The 19,976-nt window shown below is 36.4% G+C and overlaps 2 protein-coding genes across 2 annotated transcripts in view; both read left to right on the top strand.

Moving 5' to 3' along the window:
* LOC134839262 (uncharacterized) overlaps positions 1-19,412 on the top strand; it is a 354,799-nt gene extending 335,387 nt beyond the window's left edge. Inside the window, exons 2-11 of the mRNA XM_063854757.1 lie at positions 1,983-2,099; positions 2,821-2,931; positions 3,789-3,940; positions 4,291-4,419; positions 4,751-5,111; positions 6,804-6,928; positions 7,416-10,066; positions 14,898-15,000; positions 18,465-18,641; positions 19,083-19,412. Of these exons, the coding sequence (XP_063710827.1) occupies positions 2,065-2,099; positions 2,821-2,931; positions 3,789-3,940; positions 4,291-4,419; positions 4,751-5,111; positions 6,804-6,928; positions 7,416-10,066; positions 14,898-15,000; positions 18,465-18,641; positions 19,083-19,111 (3,873 nt within the window). The 5' untranslated portion in view covers positions 1,983-2,064 and the 3' untranslated portion in view covers positions 19,112-19,412. The remainder of the gene's footprint in view (positions 1-1,982; positions 2,100-2,820; positions 2,932-3,788; positions 3,941-4,290; positions 4,420-4,750; positions 5,112-6,803; positions 6,929-7,415; positions 10,067-14,897; positions 15,001-18,464; positions 18,642-19,082) is intronic.
* On the top strand, positions 182-1,143 carry LOC134839628 (ADP-ribosylation factor-like protein 6). Its single transcript, XM_063855243.1, has one exon. It carries the CDS (start codon positions 528-530, stop codon positions 1,071-1,073), a length of 546 nt encoding a protein of 181 aa, XP_063711313.1. The 5' UTR covers positions 182-527; the 3' UTR covers positions 1,074-1,143.
* Positions 19,413-19,976: the final 564 nt, after the last annotated feature.

Genomic DNA, 19,976 nt, shown 5'->3' with positions numbered 1-19,976 from the left:
TTTCGTTCAACAACGCAATTCAACAATTTGCATGTGATGTTTAATAAAATCAAAATGGATTGATTCCTTTTGTGGTGAAATGCAGCACTGGAAGCATCTGCATGCAATACTCATTTTCGATCTATTGTCCGCATAGGGACCTTTTTCAGCTTTCACTCGTAATAACATTGATCGATTTTTGTTGCGGATTTTGGCTGTTTTTCTCACGTGGCTCTTAATTTTTTCTCGAAGTTGAGACATTATTTTTCTTTAGAATCTGAACGCTCCTTAATATGATGCCACCGATGACCTCTTACGAGCTTTCTTTGGGTAGTTAAAATCGGGGGGAAAAGAAACACAAGCTATGTACATTTTTGTGAAGATGATAGAAACAATGAAGTTGTTTTAAATATTCAGAGCTGATGAAATTCGTTTGTGCTTTTTCAGATGAAATCTGAGGTTTTGGTCATCGCCTTTCATGGGTCTCATTATTGCTCATAATTTAGAGCGTTTGTACCAGTCAATAGCTTCTTCATTTAACAAGTATCATGGGTGCGTCCAATAGCTCGTCGAAAAATCAAAAACACCTTCTAGTGCTGGGCTTAGATAATAGCGGTAAAACAACGATAATCAATTCGCTGCTCCCAGCTAACCAGAGGGACTCAGATGTTGTTCCAACTGTAGGATTTGCAATTCAGCGAGTGAGAATACCAGGTTCGGGATTGACAGCATCTTGTATTGATATGTCAGGTAGTAGCAAATACAGAGATTTATGGTCAAAATATTTCAGCGAAGCAGACGGTATTGTTTTCGTTGTTGATGGATCAGACGAACTTCGCTTGGCTGTAGCGAAGGACGAGTTCGAAATGGTAATAGATAACGCCGCAATAAAAAGTAGAAGAGTTCCAATTCTCGTTCTCAGTAATAAAAAAGATGTGAGAGGGCACAAAACTGCAGCAGAAGTATCTCAAATATTAGAGTTAACATCTTTAAAAACAAACAATTGGAATATATGCGATTCAAACGCTATCAGCGGCGATGGTCTAACGGATGGTTTCAGCTGGTTGTCGAATCAAGTATCCGGAAAAAAATAAGTTGCATGCAGTTCATCATTTTATCAATTTATTTATCGTTGACTGTGTTATGTGTATCCACTGTATCATGAGTTCGTATTAGAATTTAATTTAAAACAAAATGGTTCAATTAACCATAAGTCTCCTAAATCTAACCCTTGAAATATTCAAACCGAAATAAGTTTTTGCTGTTTTCAATTTCCCTCCACACTTCAGTTTTTTCATTTTCTTTATTGTTTTTCTTGTTATTATGGCTAAGTATAAGATGTTTACGATGTAAATTAAGAAGAACAAATCTGTTCACACAATTAGTTTGTTTAATATGCGAAGTTTCATTGCGTTATGACAACTCGAAAATAATTTTTCAAAAAAGAATTTAAAATGTAAGGGGAAAGTGAAAAAAACTCTACATATCATAACACTCGGTCTGTGGTCAATTAGCACAGAATTTTTAAGAGACTACTAGTTTTTTATCCATTTTCTGTAGAGACTTCTTTCAAAAAAGATCCGAAAGAAAAAAAGAAAAAACTCGGATTTGATCCCAGAGTATCTGCATTACAATTTTAGGCGATCTAATTTTGTTTGTTATCAGGATTTAATTTTTTCTGTGGAATCTTTCAGTTCTAGGTCAATCTTGTCAAAAAATTGTCTCACATACTGACATACATATATGCTAAGACGTTTTTTGCCAGAAGTTTTCTAGTATGTTATCACTATCAACTCCGTGGTGTTCCCATAAAGGTAGTTTCTTAATGGCGCCCAATATTTGAGTGAATAACATCCCTAGCCCTATCAGTTCGTCGAATGAAACATTTGCCTAAACAATCACCTTTTTTGTGATATTTTATTTGTTTTATTTGAATTTATATGAGCAAAAAAATTGGATGAAGGCCAAGAAAAGAAGCAGTAACTGCATTTTTAAAACGTTTCAGAGTTTGCTTAATGATGATCTGGATTTGCATTCAGCGCGACGTTGACCCATTTTGAGCTAAATATTTCAAATCTCGGCTAAATGACTCTCGTCGGAGGAGACGGCAGCAGCTACAGGTAGTTTCAATTCTAAAATTTTCCAGGAGTTTAATAAAGACAATACTCATTTAGGTAATTTCGGGTTTCTCAGGAACAATTTGAATCAATATCTGGAAATAACTGTTTTCGAATTTTCAATCGAAAGGTCAGTCAGTGGTTCCAGGGCCACGCTTATCCGTGCTCGTTGCTTGAGGGCGAGGCAACATTACTTGTAAAATAACTTGAAAAATTCTATGTTGTATTTAACCAGGGTCTCAACCGCAGTTCTTCATAAAGTTCTGTAGAACTCGTATGTTGGTCCTTCCATTGTGGATAAATCGTCTGAGCCTGATTATGATTTAGCAATTGAATTGGGTGATATATTACTAAAGGTGGCAGATTCAAGTTTAGTAGCTGGATCGCTTTTTGTCGCACTTCGAACAGTATTTATAATTAATTTCAAAATTCAAACTTTTTGTCAAAAGAAGTGTGAAATTTTGAATAAAATTTTATTTGGCTGAGTAAATTATCAACAAAAACTATCTTAGCAGCATGTACAATTGACTTTAAATGAAATATCTATTTTATGCATTGTAGTTCTCAATTAAATACATGCACTATAATTAAAATTACCACCTATTGTAACATATCACCTTGAATTGTTCCCTAGGATCAAAATTGGTTGCAACAATCGATTTGTTTTTGCGGTCAATCTGAATGATTTGGTTTGGACGGTGGTGTGAATTTGGTTTTGTTTCAGCGATCGGTATCGATTCCTGGATCAGCAGAAGTTGAATGAACGCACTCAGCGCACTGCCGTCTCTCGAGAGAGGGCCAAACTTCTCTCCCAGGCCACGAACAAGCGAAGAAGGTAAGCGTCTTTTCTGCTATACGGCCCAAAACTGCTCTTTTGTTATTTTGAAAATTACATCATAAATCTCGAATCTGATTGGTTGAAGTTATTAACAACTACTAACAGCAAAATAAAATCAAGGCTTTCATTATAAACAGAAGCTCGATGAACCATTTGGCAATTTTGGGCCGTATAACAGAAAATACCCGGAGGTGAATTTTGTGCTGCTTCTTCAAAAGCATCCGATGAATGTCAACCAAGATAGAGGGGAATTTTTCGTCAATGTCTATCTATTCGTATCGAATATATACTTTTAAATCGATTAATGGAAATATTCGATATTCGAAACATTGCAGAACTGAATGTTTTAATGAAATTGAATAAAGTTTGTCGAAAGCTTGCATAACAGATCCAATATATAATTCCATTAATCCATATTGTTCAACCATTTTAGAAAAAGGAAGGAACTACGGCGTAGGGTGTTTTTTTTTCCAGCCGATTTTGACTACCTCAAAGAAGGCTATTAGTGAGTCAATGGTATCTTATTCAATCCCTTTTAGCTGTGATTCGTGTTTTTTTTTTTCAAAAAAAATCATTAAATTTCCTATTTTCTTTTTCTTGGAGATTTTTTCGATATTTTATTTATCATCAACTGGTTTTTATGGCTCAGCAACCATTTCAGTCTCCTCTCTCTTACTGAAATGTATACAAAAGCATATACAGTTTTTTCTTATTTTATGCATTTTTCTTATCGTACATTTTGATACAAAAGTTGGCGTGGTGGGAGAATTCTTGTTTGCTTCTTGCATTACAACTCGCTATTCTTGTTAGCGTAGTTTTTAGCTCAAAATTGAGAGAAACCCGTTCAATTTCAGGGCAATTGAAGAGAAGCGCTCGAAGGAGGAGAGGCAAGAAGAGGAAAGGAGAGAGGCCATTCTAGCCCAGAGGAGAGAGTGGCAGAACCAAGCCACCATCCGGTTCCAAAGAGCCCATTTGCCCCCCGAGAAACGAAACTTCAAATTCAACAGTACGACCCCCTTATTACCTGAATTCGAAAAACTATTGATCGTAACCTTTTATATCAGTTGAATATGTCATTTCTCACATTGCATGCATGGTTTGTGATAGTATCATCGTCTCTCGCGAGCGCCCATCGTAGATTTGCCGTCAAAAATCAAACGAAAAATTTGTTTTTATTTATGCTAAAAAGCATCCATTAATGGCGGTTTGAAACAAAAAGTAAAAAAAAATAAAAAAACTCAAAGTTTAAAATTTAATTCATTGTTTACTTTGCATGACTGCATCCAATTAACCATTTCAAAGTTTGTGTTGGTGTTTTCTCCTTCGTTTATTGTATTGCGACCCCCCTTTCAATAGGAGTGCGTCCTCGAACTCCCCCTCGCAGCATATCTGTGGAGGATGCCCTGCGCACCATCCAGACCCAGAAGTTCGAGCGTTCCAGCTCTTTTCACCGCCAACATTCCAAGAGTCCAGACGGGTTCCAAGGTTTGATCAGCTGCACAATTCTACTACTCAGTGTCATTCATTAAGCTATTCCCATGTAGTATTCACCTTCAGATATCACAATTTCACTCTTGTAAAGCAAGTTTGTGCACGTTTACTATTAATCAAGTGCCAATAATGAAATCAAGTTCTAATATTTTTGTATCATTCAAACCAAGAGGCATACTGCACCATGTTATCCAGAAACCAGTAAAAAAATCCTAGGCACGTTTGTAAGGCAAACTTTTGTGTGGCATACTTTGCACTTGTAAAACTTCAAGGTCACTTAAATTTCAAAAACACATTTTTGAGAAAATGACTTAAAATTTTTCAGGAGGTTCTTTCTTCGGAAGCAAAGACGAAAACAATAACGCATCAAACTCACCATACGCTCAGCCTCAATACATTCCTGGTTTCCATCATCACTTCTCCAGGTCAAACTCCGGATTCGCATTCCGAAGCGCACACAACTCCTCTTTCACCCACGAAAAGCAAAACGACGAGGACGAAACTTCCGAAAGAGTTGCTAGAAATAACAGTGAGAGGGCGAACCAAAGTGGAACCTATCCGAACAGCACTGGGGTTGTGAGGAGTCATTCGGCTGGTCAGGCGACTTCGCTGGCGAGAGATAAACTGAGAATTGTAACTGAGACATATAACATACAACCTTACCAACAGAGTCAGAAAAAGAATCGGTGAGTGTTTTTCTACGCGAAGAAATATAACAGATAAATATCTGTTAGTCTAATTTTCAGCGCCTAAAGTGATCGAGTAACGTTCGTTATATCGAGTAACGTTGGCTTCCTTGGCAATAAATTTTTCTAGGTTAGCAAAGTTTAAGAATTATTGTGTAAAAAGCGAAAAAAAATTTAGAAGATTTTTTTGAATTTTATTATGCACAATTTTTTTTTGTTATTAAAGGACGCAATAAGAGGCCAATAAGCCGAAATAATATAGGCCGAAACCTAAATAACCGAGAAAAAATAAAATAAAATTTTTTAAAAACTGAAATATATAATACCATTTGCTGTGACATTTGATTTGTAATGAGTCAATCGAAGCAAAAAAGCTATTATTTTCATACAGCTGTGCAATAATTACCCGTTTCACTCTGAACTGCAGCAGTCGCCTCTCTGTTGCAAACTGCAACAGACATATTTTGGCGTATTAGAATTTTAATATTCGTCCTGTTCGAGATTTGCTTTTTAGGTTGGTCGTAATTTTACCAACTTATTTTTTTCTTCAATTTCATTTTTTTTGTTTTTCTCCTTTTTTTCTCGGTTAACTAGGTTTTGGCCTATATTATTTCGGCTTATTGGCCTCATATTGCGTTCTTTAATAATAAAAACAAATTGAAGGGGATGGAGCTTAAACAACTTTTTGTTAGTTTTTAAGTCTTTGATTTTAACTTCATTTTTTTCTAGGGTTGATAAATTTCGGCCTATTTTATATCGGCTTATTGGCCTCATATTGTGTCGTTTGATGGGCGAAAAAATTTTGGGTTTGTTTTTATTTAGTGGGTGTTTTGTGTTATATCACAAGTGGTGCGAAGATCAGCTACACCTCTATGTTTCATTTTTTTTATTTGCTATTAAATTTTTCTAGTTAAATGGTGTTAATGATGCATAATTTTCTAATTTTATACGCGTTTATTAGTTGTCTCGTCAGACCATGCACAAGAAACGAAACTAATTTGTAGAAAACAAAGAAAGTTTTTTTTTGTTTTTTAATACGATTGTGGTCGGAACATTCTGTGCTACTAGCTCACCAACCGGCTGTCCTTTTTAAATGTTGATTTTGGAAATTTATAAATTTAGAAAACGTTTAGTTTTAGGATAGACGTTGTATGCACTCTCCAGTTTCTTTATAGTTCACTGGTTTGCAATATCCATCATATGTTTCCGTTTCTCATATTTTTCTTGATTTACTTACTTTTTCATGGTTTATTGCTGACATTTTTCTTGACTCGGAAGCCGAAATTAATTTTCAGTGTGAGATAATCACATCAAACTAGAATTCCAACATAATAAGAATATTACTTAATTTTAATAAGTTTATTACACTTTCAGGGTTATTTTTTTTATAAGCTGTAATCTAAAAACTAAAAAAATTTCTGCTGATGTTTTATTTGTTTGATGCAATTATCTCGCACTGAAAACTAATTTTGGCATCCGAAAAAAGCAAAAAATTCCTCCGAGAAACCGAAGGTCAATTTACCTGACTTTTGTTCAACTGCTTACGTGTCAACATGTCATCGAAATAGGATCTCATTCATGGACAAAATTTTATCATCTAATGAAACACAGCTGTTACTACTGCTATAAGCTAAATTGGAGATTTGTATTGTTATTTAGAGCAGTTAAAAATGTCGGCTTGTTTCGTTTTAGACCAGACAGTGCTTCGCCGAGTTCGACCACCACCACCATCATACAATTGGACACCCCGTCTAAGACCCAGTCTGCGTCCTCATTACATCACAAACTCATCCAGCAGCAACAGCCAAAAACACCAAGTAGGTTCATCAAGCTCTGCAGATATTTCAATCAGTGATTGAATAATTGTTGCCAATCAAAAATACAACTACACATCGTGTAAACTACATCTATAAGTCATCTAAAGAGGAACTGAGGCTTGGCATGTTACTCTTCGCTCTAAAATGGCTGAAAAGAAACAAATATTTAAACCTCTTTTGTCACTAGTTGTCATTGCGAGTCACTCGAATTGCGACTGAAAGGCTTTTAATTAAACAAGCGAAGTAGTGAGATTTGTGTTATAATACGAGTCTATTTTTCCATTGGAACTCATTAATAGCATGTGTATATAGATTGCCAAAAATTCATAAGTATAATTATCAGATTTGTACTCAAGATGTTTTAACACGGTGTTCGATGGTTTGGGATAAAATTTAAATCAATGGTAATGAATTGTTATTTTTTGTTCAAAATAACGTTAATATGATGTTTTTTTCTGGCCGTTGCTAAAACGTGTTTTCGATTCAGACGGCCACTTGGAAACGGAGCAACGGGAGAAAATTGGTCGAGAAACATACCAAATGAACAGCATTGGCCCAAAAGGCAAACCACCCGTGGCGCCCACTCGAAGTCATTTTGGCGGGGGAGACTCAGCAGCGACTGCCAGTTCCCATGCAAATACTCACGCTAGCAAAAACGCCTTCGAGAAACAGATTGAAATTCAGCAGAAGAAGTTAGTCGAAATGCAGCAGAAAACAGTCGAGGATTTTCAGCGTGCTCTGAATCAAACGGCTGCTTTGGTGCCAGATCATGTTAAAACTACACATACATCTGAAAACGAACCAGAGAAGATATCTAAAGATTCTCTAGATGGTGATTCGGATAGCAGCGACAATGAGCTGGAAAAACAACATCAAAAGAATAAAAAATCTGCATCGCGGCCAATGAATCCGGAACCCCTTGATGATGCTACCAGACCTGAAGGTGCTTCAGTAACTGAAAAGGGTCCGAGTCACAAGTCTCCGACTCCTAATAGTGGGCTCAAATTCAGAACTCCACAAAGCACTGAAACGATTTCAGCTGAACAGGCTAAATCTATAATAAGTCCACAGATACCAAATACTTCAGATTCTAATGAGAAGAACTCAACAAGCGAGTGGAAAAATGAAGCTGACAAAGAAGGAAACGGCTCGAGTAAATCTGTTGTTATACAGAGACCAACAACTGCACAAATTAAGCGCAAACCGCTTCCTGTCAATTCAGCGAATACTGTTGCGAAAGCTATTGAGACGAAAACTAATTGGGACGAAGATGATCAAATTGGGTTCAATAGTCCAAGTCCTCAAAATGCTGGGCAGAATTTCACCTCAGTTAATGGCGATCATTTGAATGGAGGATCCAGGAGTCTCAAACAGGAACCTGGTCCGACAACCAGTTCCTCTGGGTCTTCTATTGCTGCGGCCAAAACGCCATTGCAGTACATAGCCTACACTCCGATTAGAAAATGGGATTCCCCCGGATCCACTAGTCCCAAACCGGTGGCTCAAGTAGCTCCTGTTCCAAGCACGCCACCTGAGAAAAGCGCCCCGAAAGATACTGCTGACCGAACCAAATATATGCAGAATGAATTAAGCGTGAAAACAGAGGTCGTTCAGCCAAATAACTCAGATGTTCAGAATGGTGTAAGTCAGAACCTGAACAGCAAAGATTTGAAACATTCGGCTAAAATGTACATGAACGGTTTGCAGCAGTCTTTTGGTCCTCAAACTGTACCTACGGTAGCTCATGTAATAGACCCACAATGGTCGATTTACAACAACAGTCAAAAGTCAGTTAGTTCGACTGAAAGTTCGTCAGCTAGTAATGTAGACAAGGTTTACGATGCGAAGCCGAAGCAAGATTTGAGCTCCCATCTAATGAATGGTGGCGGTAATTTTAGTTCCGAATCAATAGCTACTCAAGAATCTAGTGTCAATTTGAACTTTCAGCACGAAGATCAAGATTTCAATAATCAGCAGCCTCAGAAATCCTTAATACCTGTACCAATTAGCAGAGAAAAAGACATGGGTTCTAGAAACGAAAACGATGAAAGTTCTAGGGACCAAATCGCAAGGAAACCGGAGAAGCTCCATCAAACTGAAACTTCGAAGAGTTCGAGTACTGCGAAACAGACGCAAAAGAGTTCCGTTGTACGTCAAGATTCAGACGGTTCCACCGGAAGTCATAGAAGCAGGCCTGAAATTCGAAGTTCGTCTCCCTTTGACCGACTGCTCGACGGGTCGAATGCCGACGAAATCGAAGAGTTAGACGCGATGGATGAATTTCTACCTCAGCCTAAGAGCATCTTGAAAAGATCACTCAGTCTTGAAAACTGCCAGATAAAAGTTAAGGATAGTCTAGATATCCAAAGTACTAAACGTCTTGCCAAAACTCCAACTCCAACGGTCGAGAAACCGGGTTCTGCTAAGCGGTCAGTTCGCTTTGCCGAGACTGTTCAAGTTCAGTGTAAAGACGAAATAGACGAGCAGATGCCGCGATCGCACGCACGTGCAATGTCAGCAAGAGCTGGCGTGCGAATAGCCGAATCACCTGATCGCTCTCGCAGGGCTACACCCAAAAGTGCTCCTCTGAAACCACCCGCGTCTCAGAATGTTCCGAGCGAAATTGAAAACATAAGAAACTCGCAAATGCAACCGAATAAACAGCAAAATGGCAACGATAGTGATAACGAATACAGTCTAAATAAAACCCCAACGGATGAAGAAATTAATGCATTATGGGAAAGCATTCGTGAAAATATGTCAGCTAACAAACGTTCCCCGATACCAACATACGACGGTGCTTCAAATCACAAACCACCGGTCTATATCAGTAATAGCAACTCTGGTTATTATAACAATTTCATTAAACCGACCAACTCTCCGCCCGCAGTGGCGAGTCAATACATTGACGGAAGTTTTCTATTTGAAGAGCAAAATCGCCCAGGTCAGATTGGGCAAATTTCTCGGCCAACGAGCGCCGCTTCGATTCCAAGAAAACAGCATCTTTTGGGCCAAAGACAACAGCAGAATACTGTAAGGCCAATCAGCAGTGCAAATGCCGGTGCTTCTAGTTCAAGAGGTGGAGGATCGATTCCCAGTCAGAACTCACCTAGCCCTACTGTTGGAAACCATGCCCCGGTTAGCTAAAATCAAAATAGTTTATAAATTTGATCCGAACTTGTTTTTTGCTGCTTAAAAGTTTATATCTGAAATTTTTGAGAAATTCATGATGTACCTTCAAAGAAGCAAAAAAATAAGTAATTGTTCGTAATTTCTTAAATTTTAGAAAAAACATCAGAAACTCAAGATGTTAGTTAAGATCTAAAATGGAAAGAAAACTGCTGAAATCTTTTTTTTTGCTTATTATGGTAAAAAATCTACAATGTTTTCAAGTTATTATCGTTCGGCTGAATTTTTCTCCCCAGAGTTGGTATCGGTGAATTGCCTGTCGATGAATCCTATTTATTTTTCCTATTCTTTTTATTGCTTGATAGTTCATTGTGGTTATTGTTCCAACTGACAACTGGATTTTTGAGAGGTTGATTCAAACAAAAGTTTATCCGAAAATAACTACCTTCAATCGCAAAAATTATCAAGTTTCTTGTCCTTATTTTTTTCAACCAAGCCTTTTTGATTGCTACTTCTTGCACAATTAAGATATATATTGCACCATGTAGTGTGTGTGTGTGTGTGTGTGTGTGTGTGTGTGTGTCTGTGTGTGTGTATGTGTGTGTGTCTGTGTGTGTGTGCGTGTGTGTGTGATTTCAATAAAAATTCTTTGCCTGGAAACTTACAAACAAAAAAAACGCCGAAAAATGTCTAAAACTTCAATGCTTTCTAAGCTTTCTGGGAACTTTTCATCAGCTGCCCTCGCTCGTCGCTCATTTCAAATAGAAATTTTCAGCAGAAGCTAATCTGATGAAAAAATTGCGAAGTTTTTGCCGCTCATAGAGATATGCGCACACAAAAATTTTTTTTGTTCCGACTGTTGCAGAAAAGATGGAGTATTTATGCTCGGAGTTTTATCTTCAGACGACAAATTACTGAATTTTTAACTAGCCCTTTTTAAACAGATTTTCATACCACCTGGAAAGTTTTGGTGCCCTGAGCACACATATTTTAATTAAGATTAGTTTTTGTGGGGGTTGGAAGTTTTTTTATAAGGGGTTTGGAAATTGACAATTTGGCTAGTTTGGGGAAGTTTTTTTTGCGATAATTTTTGTTCTATATAACCCCAAGCAGCTTGAACAGAGCTATATGAGTTTTTCATTTCGTTGAAAAACGGTCATTTTGTCACTTCCTTTTTTATTTATTGTGTTGGGAAACGATTTTCCCGGAAAAGTTCTTTATTTTTGAACTTGTATCAATTTTTAAAAAGGTTTTAACAAAAATTTGTGCAAAAATATTAAAGGGGAGTCGGATTATTTAGGACGTTGCCCTGATACGAGCGGCTTTGTTATGCATCTTTCAAAGAAAGGGATGGACTGTTTTGGCTCTGGGTGGTTTTTTCTCCAGACTAATTGTGACTTTTTAACAAGCCCTTTTTACTACATTTTTTTGATGTCATCTGAAAGTTGGGGTGGTTTTTTATTCGTTCAATTCGGTCAATTCATTCAGTCGTTCAATTCAGTAAATGAAAGCATTGGCTCCCTGAGATCAAATAGAAAATATATTTTACCTCAGATCATTTTTGGCAAAGTTCTGGGAGTTTGAAAATTGCCAATTTGGCCATGCTCTGGACTAAATTAAACGCGTTTTGAAGATTTTATTTGTAATGCTGAAAGCGTAACGCGAATTATTTATGCGTGGCGAATAATCCCGCTCAACAAATATTTTCCAAATTGAATTGAGGCTAGCTAATCGGTCGTATTAATTTTGCAGCCTAGACTCCGGTTAGAAAATGGGATTCCAAGCACGCCACCTGCAAAAATCAAGCACGCCACCTATTCCAGGCACGCCACCTGTTGGAACAATAGGCTAGATAATCAGCCGTATTAATTTGGTACGACTCAATTTTTTACTCTTGATTTTTGATTTTGTCCGAAATTTAAAGTTTATCAATTTTTTCTTTTCCCAAAAACCATTTGATATGGATTGGAGGGCAGTCGAAACATTCAGGGTTTTGCCCTGATATACGGGCAGTCTTGTTGTGAAGATATGGTGGTTTGAAAACTGCCAGCTTGGCTAGTTTGGATAATTAACGCGCGATATATTTCGTCCTATTTAAACGTAAGCAGCGAATGAAATTATTTCAAATTGAGTTGAAGCAAACATTATGGTATCAAAAATACGTTATCAGACACGAAATATATCAATGATATATCAATGTATACTAAAAAAAAAACGTCCGGAAGGATGAAACAAAGAGAAAACTTTTTGTCGACTTAACCGTTACAACCGAAGCTTGAAGCTGAATACATGTTTTTTTATGCAATATTCTATCGGCGACACAATTTTAACGGCTTTTTTGGGAGGAAATAGCGAGGTTTGAAAAAAAAAAGATTTTGATTTTCGATGCTAAATAATGAGTCGATGAAGTACTGAATTTTGCTCTCTTGTTGAGAAGTTAACGCTCCTACGTAGCAAAAGTGCTTATTAAAAAGCCCAAAAAATGGGTATTTAAATCGAAGAATTTTAAAGAAACAAGATTTTCAGTATAAGTCAAAATCAGCGGATTTGATCTAATTTTTGCACTCAAAAACTTCTCCAACATGCGTCGTGTATTTAATTTTGTGAAACTCGTGTTTCATAAAGTTTGTGCTTGGTGTGTTACTAGATGTGTATTACATGATTTGTGTTACATGATTTTGGCTACTAGATTAACGTCATGACTTTGTGTCTTAGCTTTGTGAAAATTTCTTTACTTTCGATAATTAAACCAATTTGCCATGCAAAAGTTGATTCTTTGAGGGTCAATTAAGTTGCGCAAGTTGTCAAAAAGGGGTTGATTTTGATATGAGATACTTATAGCATATTCCACGATATGATTCGGATGCTGGTTCTGGTCGATATGTTATTTTCAACTATTCGGCTCTTTTGAACTGTATTACATTTTGCAGATTTGTGAATCCGACGGATTGCATTATTATTGGGTAAATCAGTAGCGGATTTAGGGGGGCGGGGAGGGTGGACGCTACCTCCCTTCAGGGATTCTACCCCCTGCCGACTCAAAGGGTCCCCTCTTTGTACTATTTTAAGATATCCATTTTTGGCTAACTGACCCTAAAATTTTTCTAAAGGCGCCTTTGGCGCCAATCTATACTATTTTTGAGGGGGCAGCGCTCTCCGAAAAAACGCGGTTTTTTGGTCGAAATTTCTCAAAAGTTTCAAAAATTTGCCTGCGGCACAGAAAATTTGGCAAAACTAGTGTTTTTATAGTGGTTTAGGAGAGCTCAGAAAATCAATTTGGTCGAAAGGTCGACAAAGTTTTCCATTTTTTTTTGAAAATCCCCCCCCCCCCCCCCCCCCCTCGAGAAGTTCCTTGATCTGCGCCTGGGGTAAATTAAAGTTTAAACTGGCTGAGATAACAGCACGACCTTTTTCACGTAATATCTGAGCAAACCATTTGTCATTGCTTTTTCAAGAACTGTTTTTTGTTCGGTTTGCAAGCGATCAGAAAGCTCTGCTTATCCGCCTCTTTTTGAAAACTCTTTTTGTTGTATCGGTATTTGTGTTTGTGATGTTTTGCCTTCAAGGTAGAATAATGCGCTTTGCTTTATATTAAATTGTGAAAACAAACTTTAATATCAAAGAGCATGGCTTTCATTAATTTGAAGATTCGATGTTTTGCGAGAAGCTTACAATCAAGCAGTCTTTCTGAAGTCTCTATCAAACTGTTTTTGATTACAAAAATAATGGACGAGTTCTGTCAAACTACGGTTTAACATGTTTTGAATATATGAATGTGTTGAATCAACAACTGCTTGTTTTGGTTATGAGTACTATTTTTCATAAAACTATAATAACGATGCTCAGTTTTATTATTCATTATAAGTTTTTCTTACGGCATTGCTAGTTTTGAAAATGTTAGTTGATTGCCGAAAAAATGTTAGTTTTTGACCAAAAGTTTTCCTCTTGAAGAATTATAGCATTGTTGAGAAAGTTTGACCAAACTAATCTAATGTTTTTTTGTTTATAATAACAGCGCAAAAACCTCGATTAGCAGAAATTAAGATCTTTTTTTGGCAAAACTCTCAGAAAAATCCAGTCTGGGATTAGATTTTTTTCTACTGCGTTCAATAATATTTCAATCAAAATATTCTCCTGGAAATGAAAAAGCTTATAAGATCATGCTAAGATTATCTCCGAATTCAAGAACTTGTCAATTAGGAAAAAGGGACCAGATAAAGCTGTCAATTAGTGGTGCCAAGATTTGAAAAAATTCTTGTCTGTACAACCACATCATCATCATCATCATCACATATGTTATTTCGACACCAATTTCTTGAATTCAAAGGTGCCATTTCATCAGAATTTCATGAGATAAAAACAATTAAGACCATTTATCCACGGGGGAACGGACCAACACAAGAGCTGTACAGCTCATCACGGCGAACCGCTGTTGTAAACCTGTTTAAAACAATAGCGGTGTTGAAGGACGTGAGCGGTGTTGAAGTGGTTACGTCTCCGCCTCTCAAACGAAAGGTCAGAGGTACGAGACCCACCATAATCCGTGCACGTTGCATGATGGTGAGGCAACATTACTCTGCAAAGAAAATTATCCAAAAATGCATGAACTTTTTAGCAGGGGCACAACAGCGGTTCTTCATAAGGAGCTGAACTGCTCGTATATTGGTCATTTTATTTGTGGATAAATCGTCTTGAATAGCAATTCTTATGAACGCTGTTCTAAACCGTTCTGTTCTATTCAATAGCTGACGCTGAAAATTGGACCAAAATTAAAACAATTCATGGCAATTAACCTCTCTTATTGTTTGACCTCCAATTAATGTATTTGTTTTCTTTTTAGTTCCCTGGAGTTGTTCCTAAATCCTCTTCTTCTGCGGCCACTTTCTCCTCTTCGTCTGCGTCACACAAAACACAACAGAACAAACAACAGCCTCCCGATACAGGTAAACAACACATCAGAGGCCTACAAACTTGCCAACATTGAAGCTGTGACGTGCTCGATATAGTTCAAGTGTAAACAAAAAAATCGAAGTGGATTTTACTTATTCGTCACTATACGAACTTCATCTGAATCTCATGAAAAACAAAAGTTTCTATTCAATTATTCGCAGGCCATTATTTTAAAATGCTAAAAATTTATCGCATATTGGAAAGCACGTTTTGTTAACTTTTGATCTGGCGGCTTGATTTTTGCATACTCAGACAAAAGGTACTGTTTTTTTTTCAAGCTTCAGTTACCAACATTACACCATGTGGAATCTTAAACGAGATTCACACAGTCTAGAGTCATTTTTAAATCGAAATACAGCAAAGACAAGACAAGATAACAAGCATCGATAGATTTTATTGCGGTGGAAAAACGATTTCCTTGTTTTTAATGTTGATAAGCTGAAAAAAACAATACCTTTTTGATGCACTTGGTGGATGGCAATGCAATTCAGCTGCAGTTTTTCGTACCCTTCTGCTTCTGTCCTGGAATATTTCAGCAAAATGGGTTGTAATAAAATAACGCAAAGGATGGGCTTTTTTGCGTCAAAAGCTAAGGGGTGGATTAAGAGACGATTTTCCCCAATTTTTTTCCCATTATTGGCACCTCACGAATGCGACGGTTTTTTTTCAAAAAGTAGCCTGAAATTGAACTTTGATTCATAAACACGTTGGTTGCTAAAATTTAGCCAGCTTGATTTGTTTTTTAATCTTTTAAGCATTGTGTTGAAAGTTTGTGTTATTTAAAGCGGTTTTTGTACTATATAAATATAATTTGCTCTGCTATAAATGAAAAATACTATTGTTCATTTATTATTATTTCTCCCTGAGGGCACGGGGGTTATTGGAAGTTTCAGACTTAACACTAACTTTAACTTATGCGCGCTTTGTTGTTCCGACTTTCGAAGAAAGAGCGAGAATGTTTGTGCTCGGGGCGGTTTTTTCTCCAGACCAGTTTCGACTTCTTAACTAGCCTTTTTTGAATAAAATTTTTTTTACCATCTGAAAGATATTCACGTGCTAAACTCCTATTTTAAATGAATTTTCATTGTAGTTTTCTGTCAAAAAATTATTGGGGTTTCAAAACAGCCAATTTGGCTAATTTGGGACAATTAACATGCGAAATATTCGTGCTACTAGCGCCTAAGTGGCTATTTAATCTGCTCATAAATTGTTCCAAATGGAACTGAGGCAAAATTTTGAGTGTTATTTCTTCATTACCAGAAGCTAAGAACATCAATTTGTACGTGGCATAGCGTGTGGGGAGAATTTAAAAAAAAAATCAGTTTTTTCACTTTGTTGGTTCAAAGACGTTAAAATGCAGTCGCCGCTAGATTCAAGGCTTCGCCCTGTAACGAGCAGTTTTGTTTCCAATTTATATACGCACTGAAAATAATTCCAAATGAAGGTAACAAAGCGTTTCCGTCAAATTGCTGCAATTATTATCAGATTGGAACCTTAAAGTTTCTCGAAGGATGATCGTTTTTATATCGAAGTTTTTTTTACTGTTACTGCACACAACAAAATCTTTTTCTTAGGTCGCGTTATTTGTTTTATTTTAAAACTTCTAATTTATTTAGCGCTTTCGATTTTGATATTTTGCAGGTTTCACTATCCAGTGTGTTCAGTAAATAAAAGTCAAGTTAAGCTAGCCAATAACAAATAAGTGATGGCGCAAAAATTTATCATGACTCAAAGTTTTTTTACAAAAATGTTCATTCTTTCTGAGATGAAAACAAAAAATGGCTAGATTTTGTTGACAAATGTTTCAACTTCTGTGGTTCAAATAAGAAAATATCAGACCAATTTCTTCTGCAATTCAAAATAGTTTTGCCTTAAATACTAGTTTTGATAAAAGCATATAAATTTGAAAAAATTGGACCTATAAGTATGTTTCTTACTCCACTGCAAAAACTTAAAATTTAAATCCACTTTTCAAACTTTAAGTCTTGACAAGCTTTTGCGTCATTCCTTTCTAATTATTGCAGAGAATGTTTTGCATTCCATATTTTGAATGAATAAGAGCGCGAACATAACAAGATATGAAAAGTAAAGCCGCCAAAACATAAAACTGACAATTTTTCAACCTGTTCTCGGAAAAAATGAAAAAACTACATAATTAAAACTTTCACTTAATTCATTGACACTAGAAATTTTTAAAATCAAGCCGCTGAAAACCACTTTCGAGGGTGAACCGTTTTTTTAGATTTGTCCTGCAAAAGACCTATAGAAAGCGTTACTTTTGTACATTAACACTGAATCAAACTTCAATTAAAAGAGATTTTGATACATCTCAGAAATGTGACTTGTTGAAATACTGTGGTGTTAAAGTTCTTAACTTGAAACAGCTTCAGTTGAAAATTCAAGTCGTTCAATCTGAAAAAGACAAAATTTCATACACAAATTGGGGTAAAAAATTTAAAGAACAACAGATAATTTTTTCTAGATCAATGTTGAATGAGGTTATACTTTTTCATCAACGCCTCAGATTTCTTTTAAGTGTCAATAAACGCAGCAAAGACACTTAAAAGTTCTGTTCTTTAAAGGTTTTTTTTCGAATTCTTTTACTAAAAGGAAGGCAAATTACTACGCTTTTTTTTGAAAGTGCAAATGGCGGAAATAAACGTGAATGACTGTTAGTTTCCATAATTTTCAAATTTTCCCGTGGAATAAAAATCAATTTTGATCTTGTTTTCTCAAATCAGGTTACAAAAGTGCCTATCAGTAAATGTTGGAAATTTAAAATAATTTTTACATGATATGTTTTTTTTTCGAAATTCAAAAAATTTATTGTTTGGTTTTTTTGGTTCATTGAAATTTTTCCAATTCTGTTTTGGCTATGTTCGAATGCTTTTGCATAATCCATCGTCCAGTTTTCGCTCTATTTACATTCATGGGGCGAAAACCACATGGTTAGATAAGGCAGTATTAGTTAAAAAATTTATCCATAGTTGTACCTGTACCTTTGGTTCACAAAGCAAATCGGCTAAGACGGAGTCAAATATTGTAGAAGTAAAAAATTAAGTTCGAAAAAGAAGTCAAACCGATCTTGTCGAGCATGATTGTCAAACTAACATGTTTGTCCTTAGGCGCCTATATGTACTTATTTTGAGGGGGAGGGAGCGCCGAAAACGCAATTTTTTGGTGAAAATTTTCTAAAAAGCGCCTAAAAACGCCATTTTTGGCCCGTTTTTTAAAATTTTTCTGCGGGGAAGAAATTTCAGTCAAAATACGGTCATTACAGTGATTTGGGAGAGTTCAGAAACTCAATTTGGTTGGCCTAAAAAGTGGACAATTTTTTTGAAAATCCGCACCCCCCTCAAGAAAATCCTAGATCCGCCCTGAGTAGGAGAATCCTCTGATTTCACTGACTATTTAAGAATGTTAGCAATTATTTTATCCTCTTTCGGTTTCGTTCCAGTGACGAACAGTCTGGCGCAGTTCGTGGCGGCCGAGGACCTGTCCAACATGTCTCTGAGTGAGGGCCAGATTGAGGACATCCTGCGCCAGCTGCAGTCCAGAAGAAACGTCACCCAGCTGTCTCTGGAGGAACAGAAGCTGATGATGTCACTCGAACACCTCAACAACAAACTCAAACGTACCTCTTTTCTTTCATTTCACTTTCCTCCTTAGAAACTGAACGACTCTCGTATGTTGTTCCTTTTATGTTCATCCCACCTTTCGAAATCATAGGCTGTCTTGTCCTCCTCGTTGGCCAATTTCTCGGATCGGCTAATTTTACTTTTAGAAATCTCTTGAACGAGTAAAAAACTCTTTTTCGGCCAAATTTTTATGAACTGCAGGTGAAATTTACGACACTTCCCTGTTGGAATTTTTCTGGCCAAACCTTTAATTTTCTCAATCGTTTTTCCACCGTACAACTTATTATACACACTTAAGTCCTCATCAAACAGAAATTGCTGCTAGTTATAAATGCTAGTGCCCTCATAGATTATTCTGAGAAGTAAACAGAATTGTAATTTCTGTTTTTGCCAAAGCGGTGAAAGTTTCTTTTTAAATAGAAAGTTGTTTGTTTCAGTGACGGAGGCGAGACTGAAAGGTCCATGAAAAGTGACGGCAATTCTAGAAAGGAAAGGAACCCAAAAAACTGAGCAGCTATCCAAAAAAGAAGCTACCCTTTCAATGTTCATATCACATTTTTCCCCAAAAATGCATCAAATATTGTATTAAATAAATGCTATTTAAGTAGGCCAAAATCTCTTCGCTGTATTTCAATGTCAACTTTTGTAGTTCTAATTGATTAAAGTGCTCTAAAACTCACTTCTCGATTTCCAGTAAAAGTTAAAGTGTGTGCAAACTGCTTCCAATGTTTAGTACATTCTATTCTTCAAATTAATTATTTTTCTAACACTTTTCAAACACGAAAAATACCGCGGAATTCCGTGATTACACTGAAGAAAATTTTTTGCTCTTAAAAAATGTTTTAGTTCAATACGATTGAACAAAACAATTTTCAATTTTCCGCAGCTGCCATAATCCTAACAATTTTTTGGACCAAGTTAGCGATCTCAGTATCAAACGCATCGGTATAAAATAAAAACATAAAGCTTAGATTGTAATAACGCTAAAACTGCGAAAGCTGCTATGAAAATGAAAGTTCTGGTATTTCAATTAAACTTTTTGTTTTCTCATCTGAACACCCGTATGCGAGCATTTTACTCTTAATTGCCTAATGTCGGAGGGTTGAGCGTGCCCCAGAAAACATTCGGCGGCTGCGAGTTACGAAAAACACAAGTTTTGCCAAAATTAAAGATTTGATTTTTTTTGTTTTTTTTGTGTGCTCTTTTTCTTCATTAGCTGTTGCTGTTTTTAATTTTTGAAACTCACATTGAAAATGCATTATTGTTCCGACTTTCGATACGAAAGTAAGGAATATTTGTGCTCGGGGTGGGTTTTTTTTTAGACAAATTTC

The sequence above is a fragment of the Symsagittifera roscoffensis genome, chromosome 2, assembly GCF_963678635.1.
Source record: "Symsagittifera roscoffensis chromosome 2, txSymRosc1.1, whole genome shotgun sequence".
Taxonomy (NCBI): Eukaryota; Metazoa; Xenacoelomorpha; order Acoela; family Convolutidae; genus Symsagittifera; species Symsagittifera roscoffensis.
The sequence above is the reverse complement of the archived record's forward strand: the minus strand, read 5'-3'. Positions and strand labels throughout refer to the sequence as shown.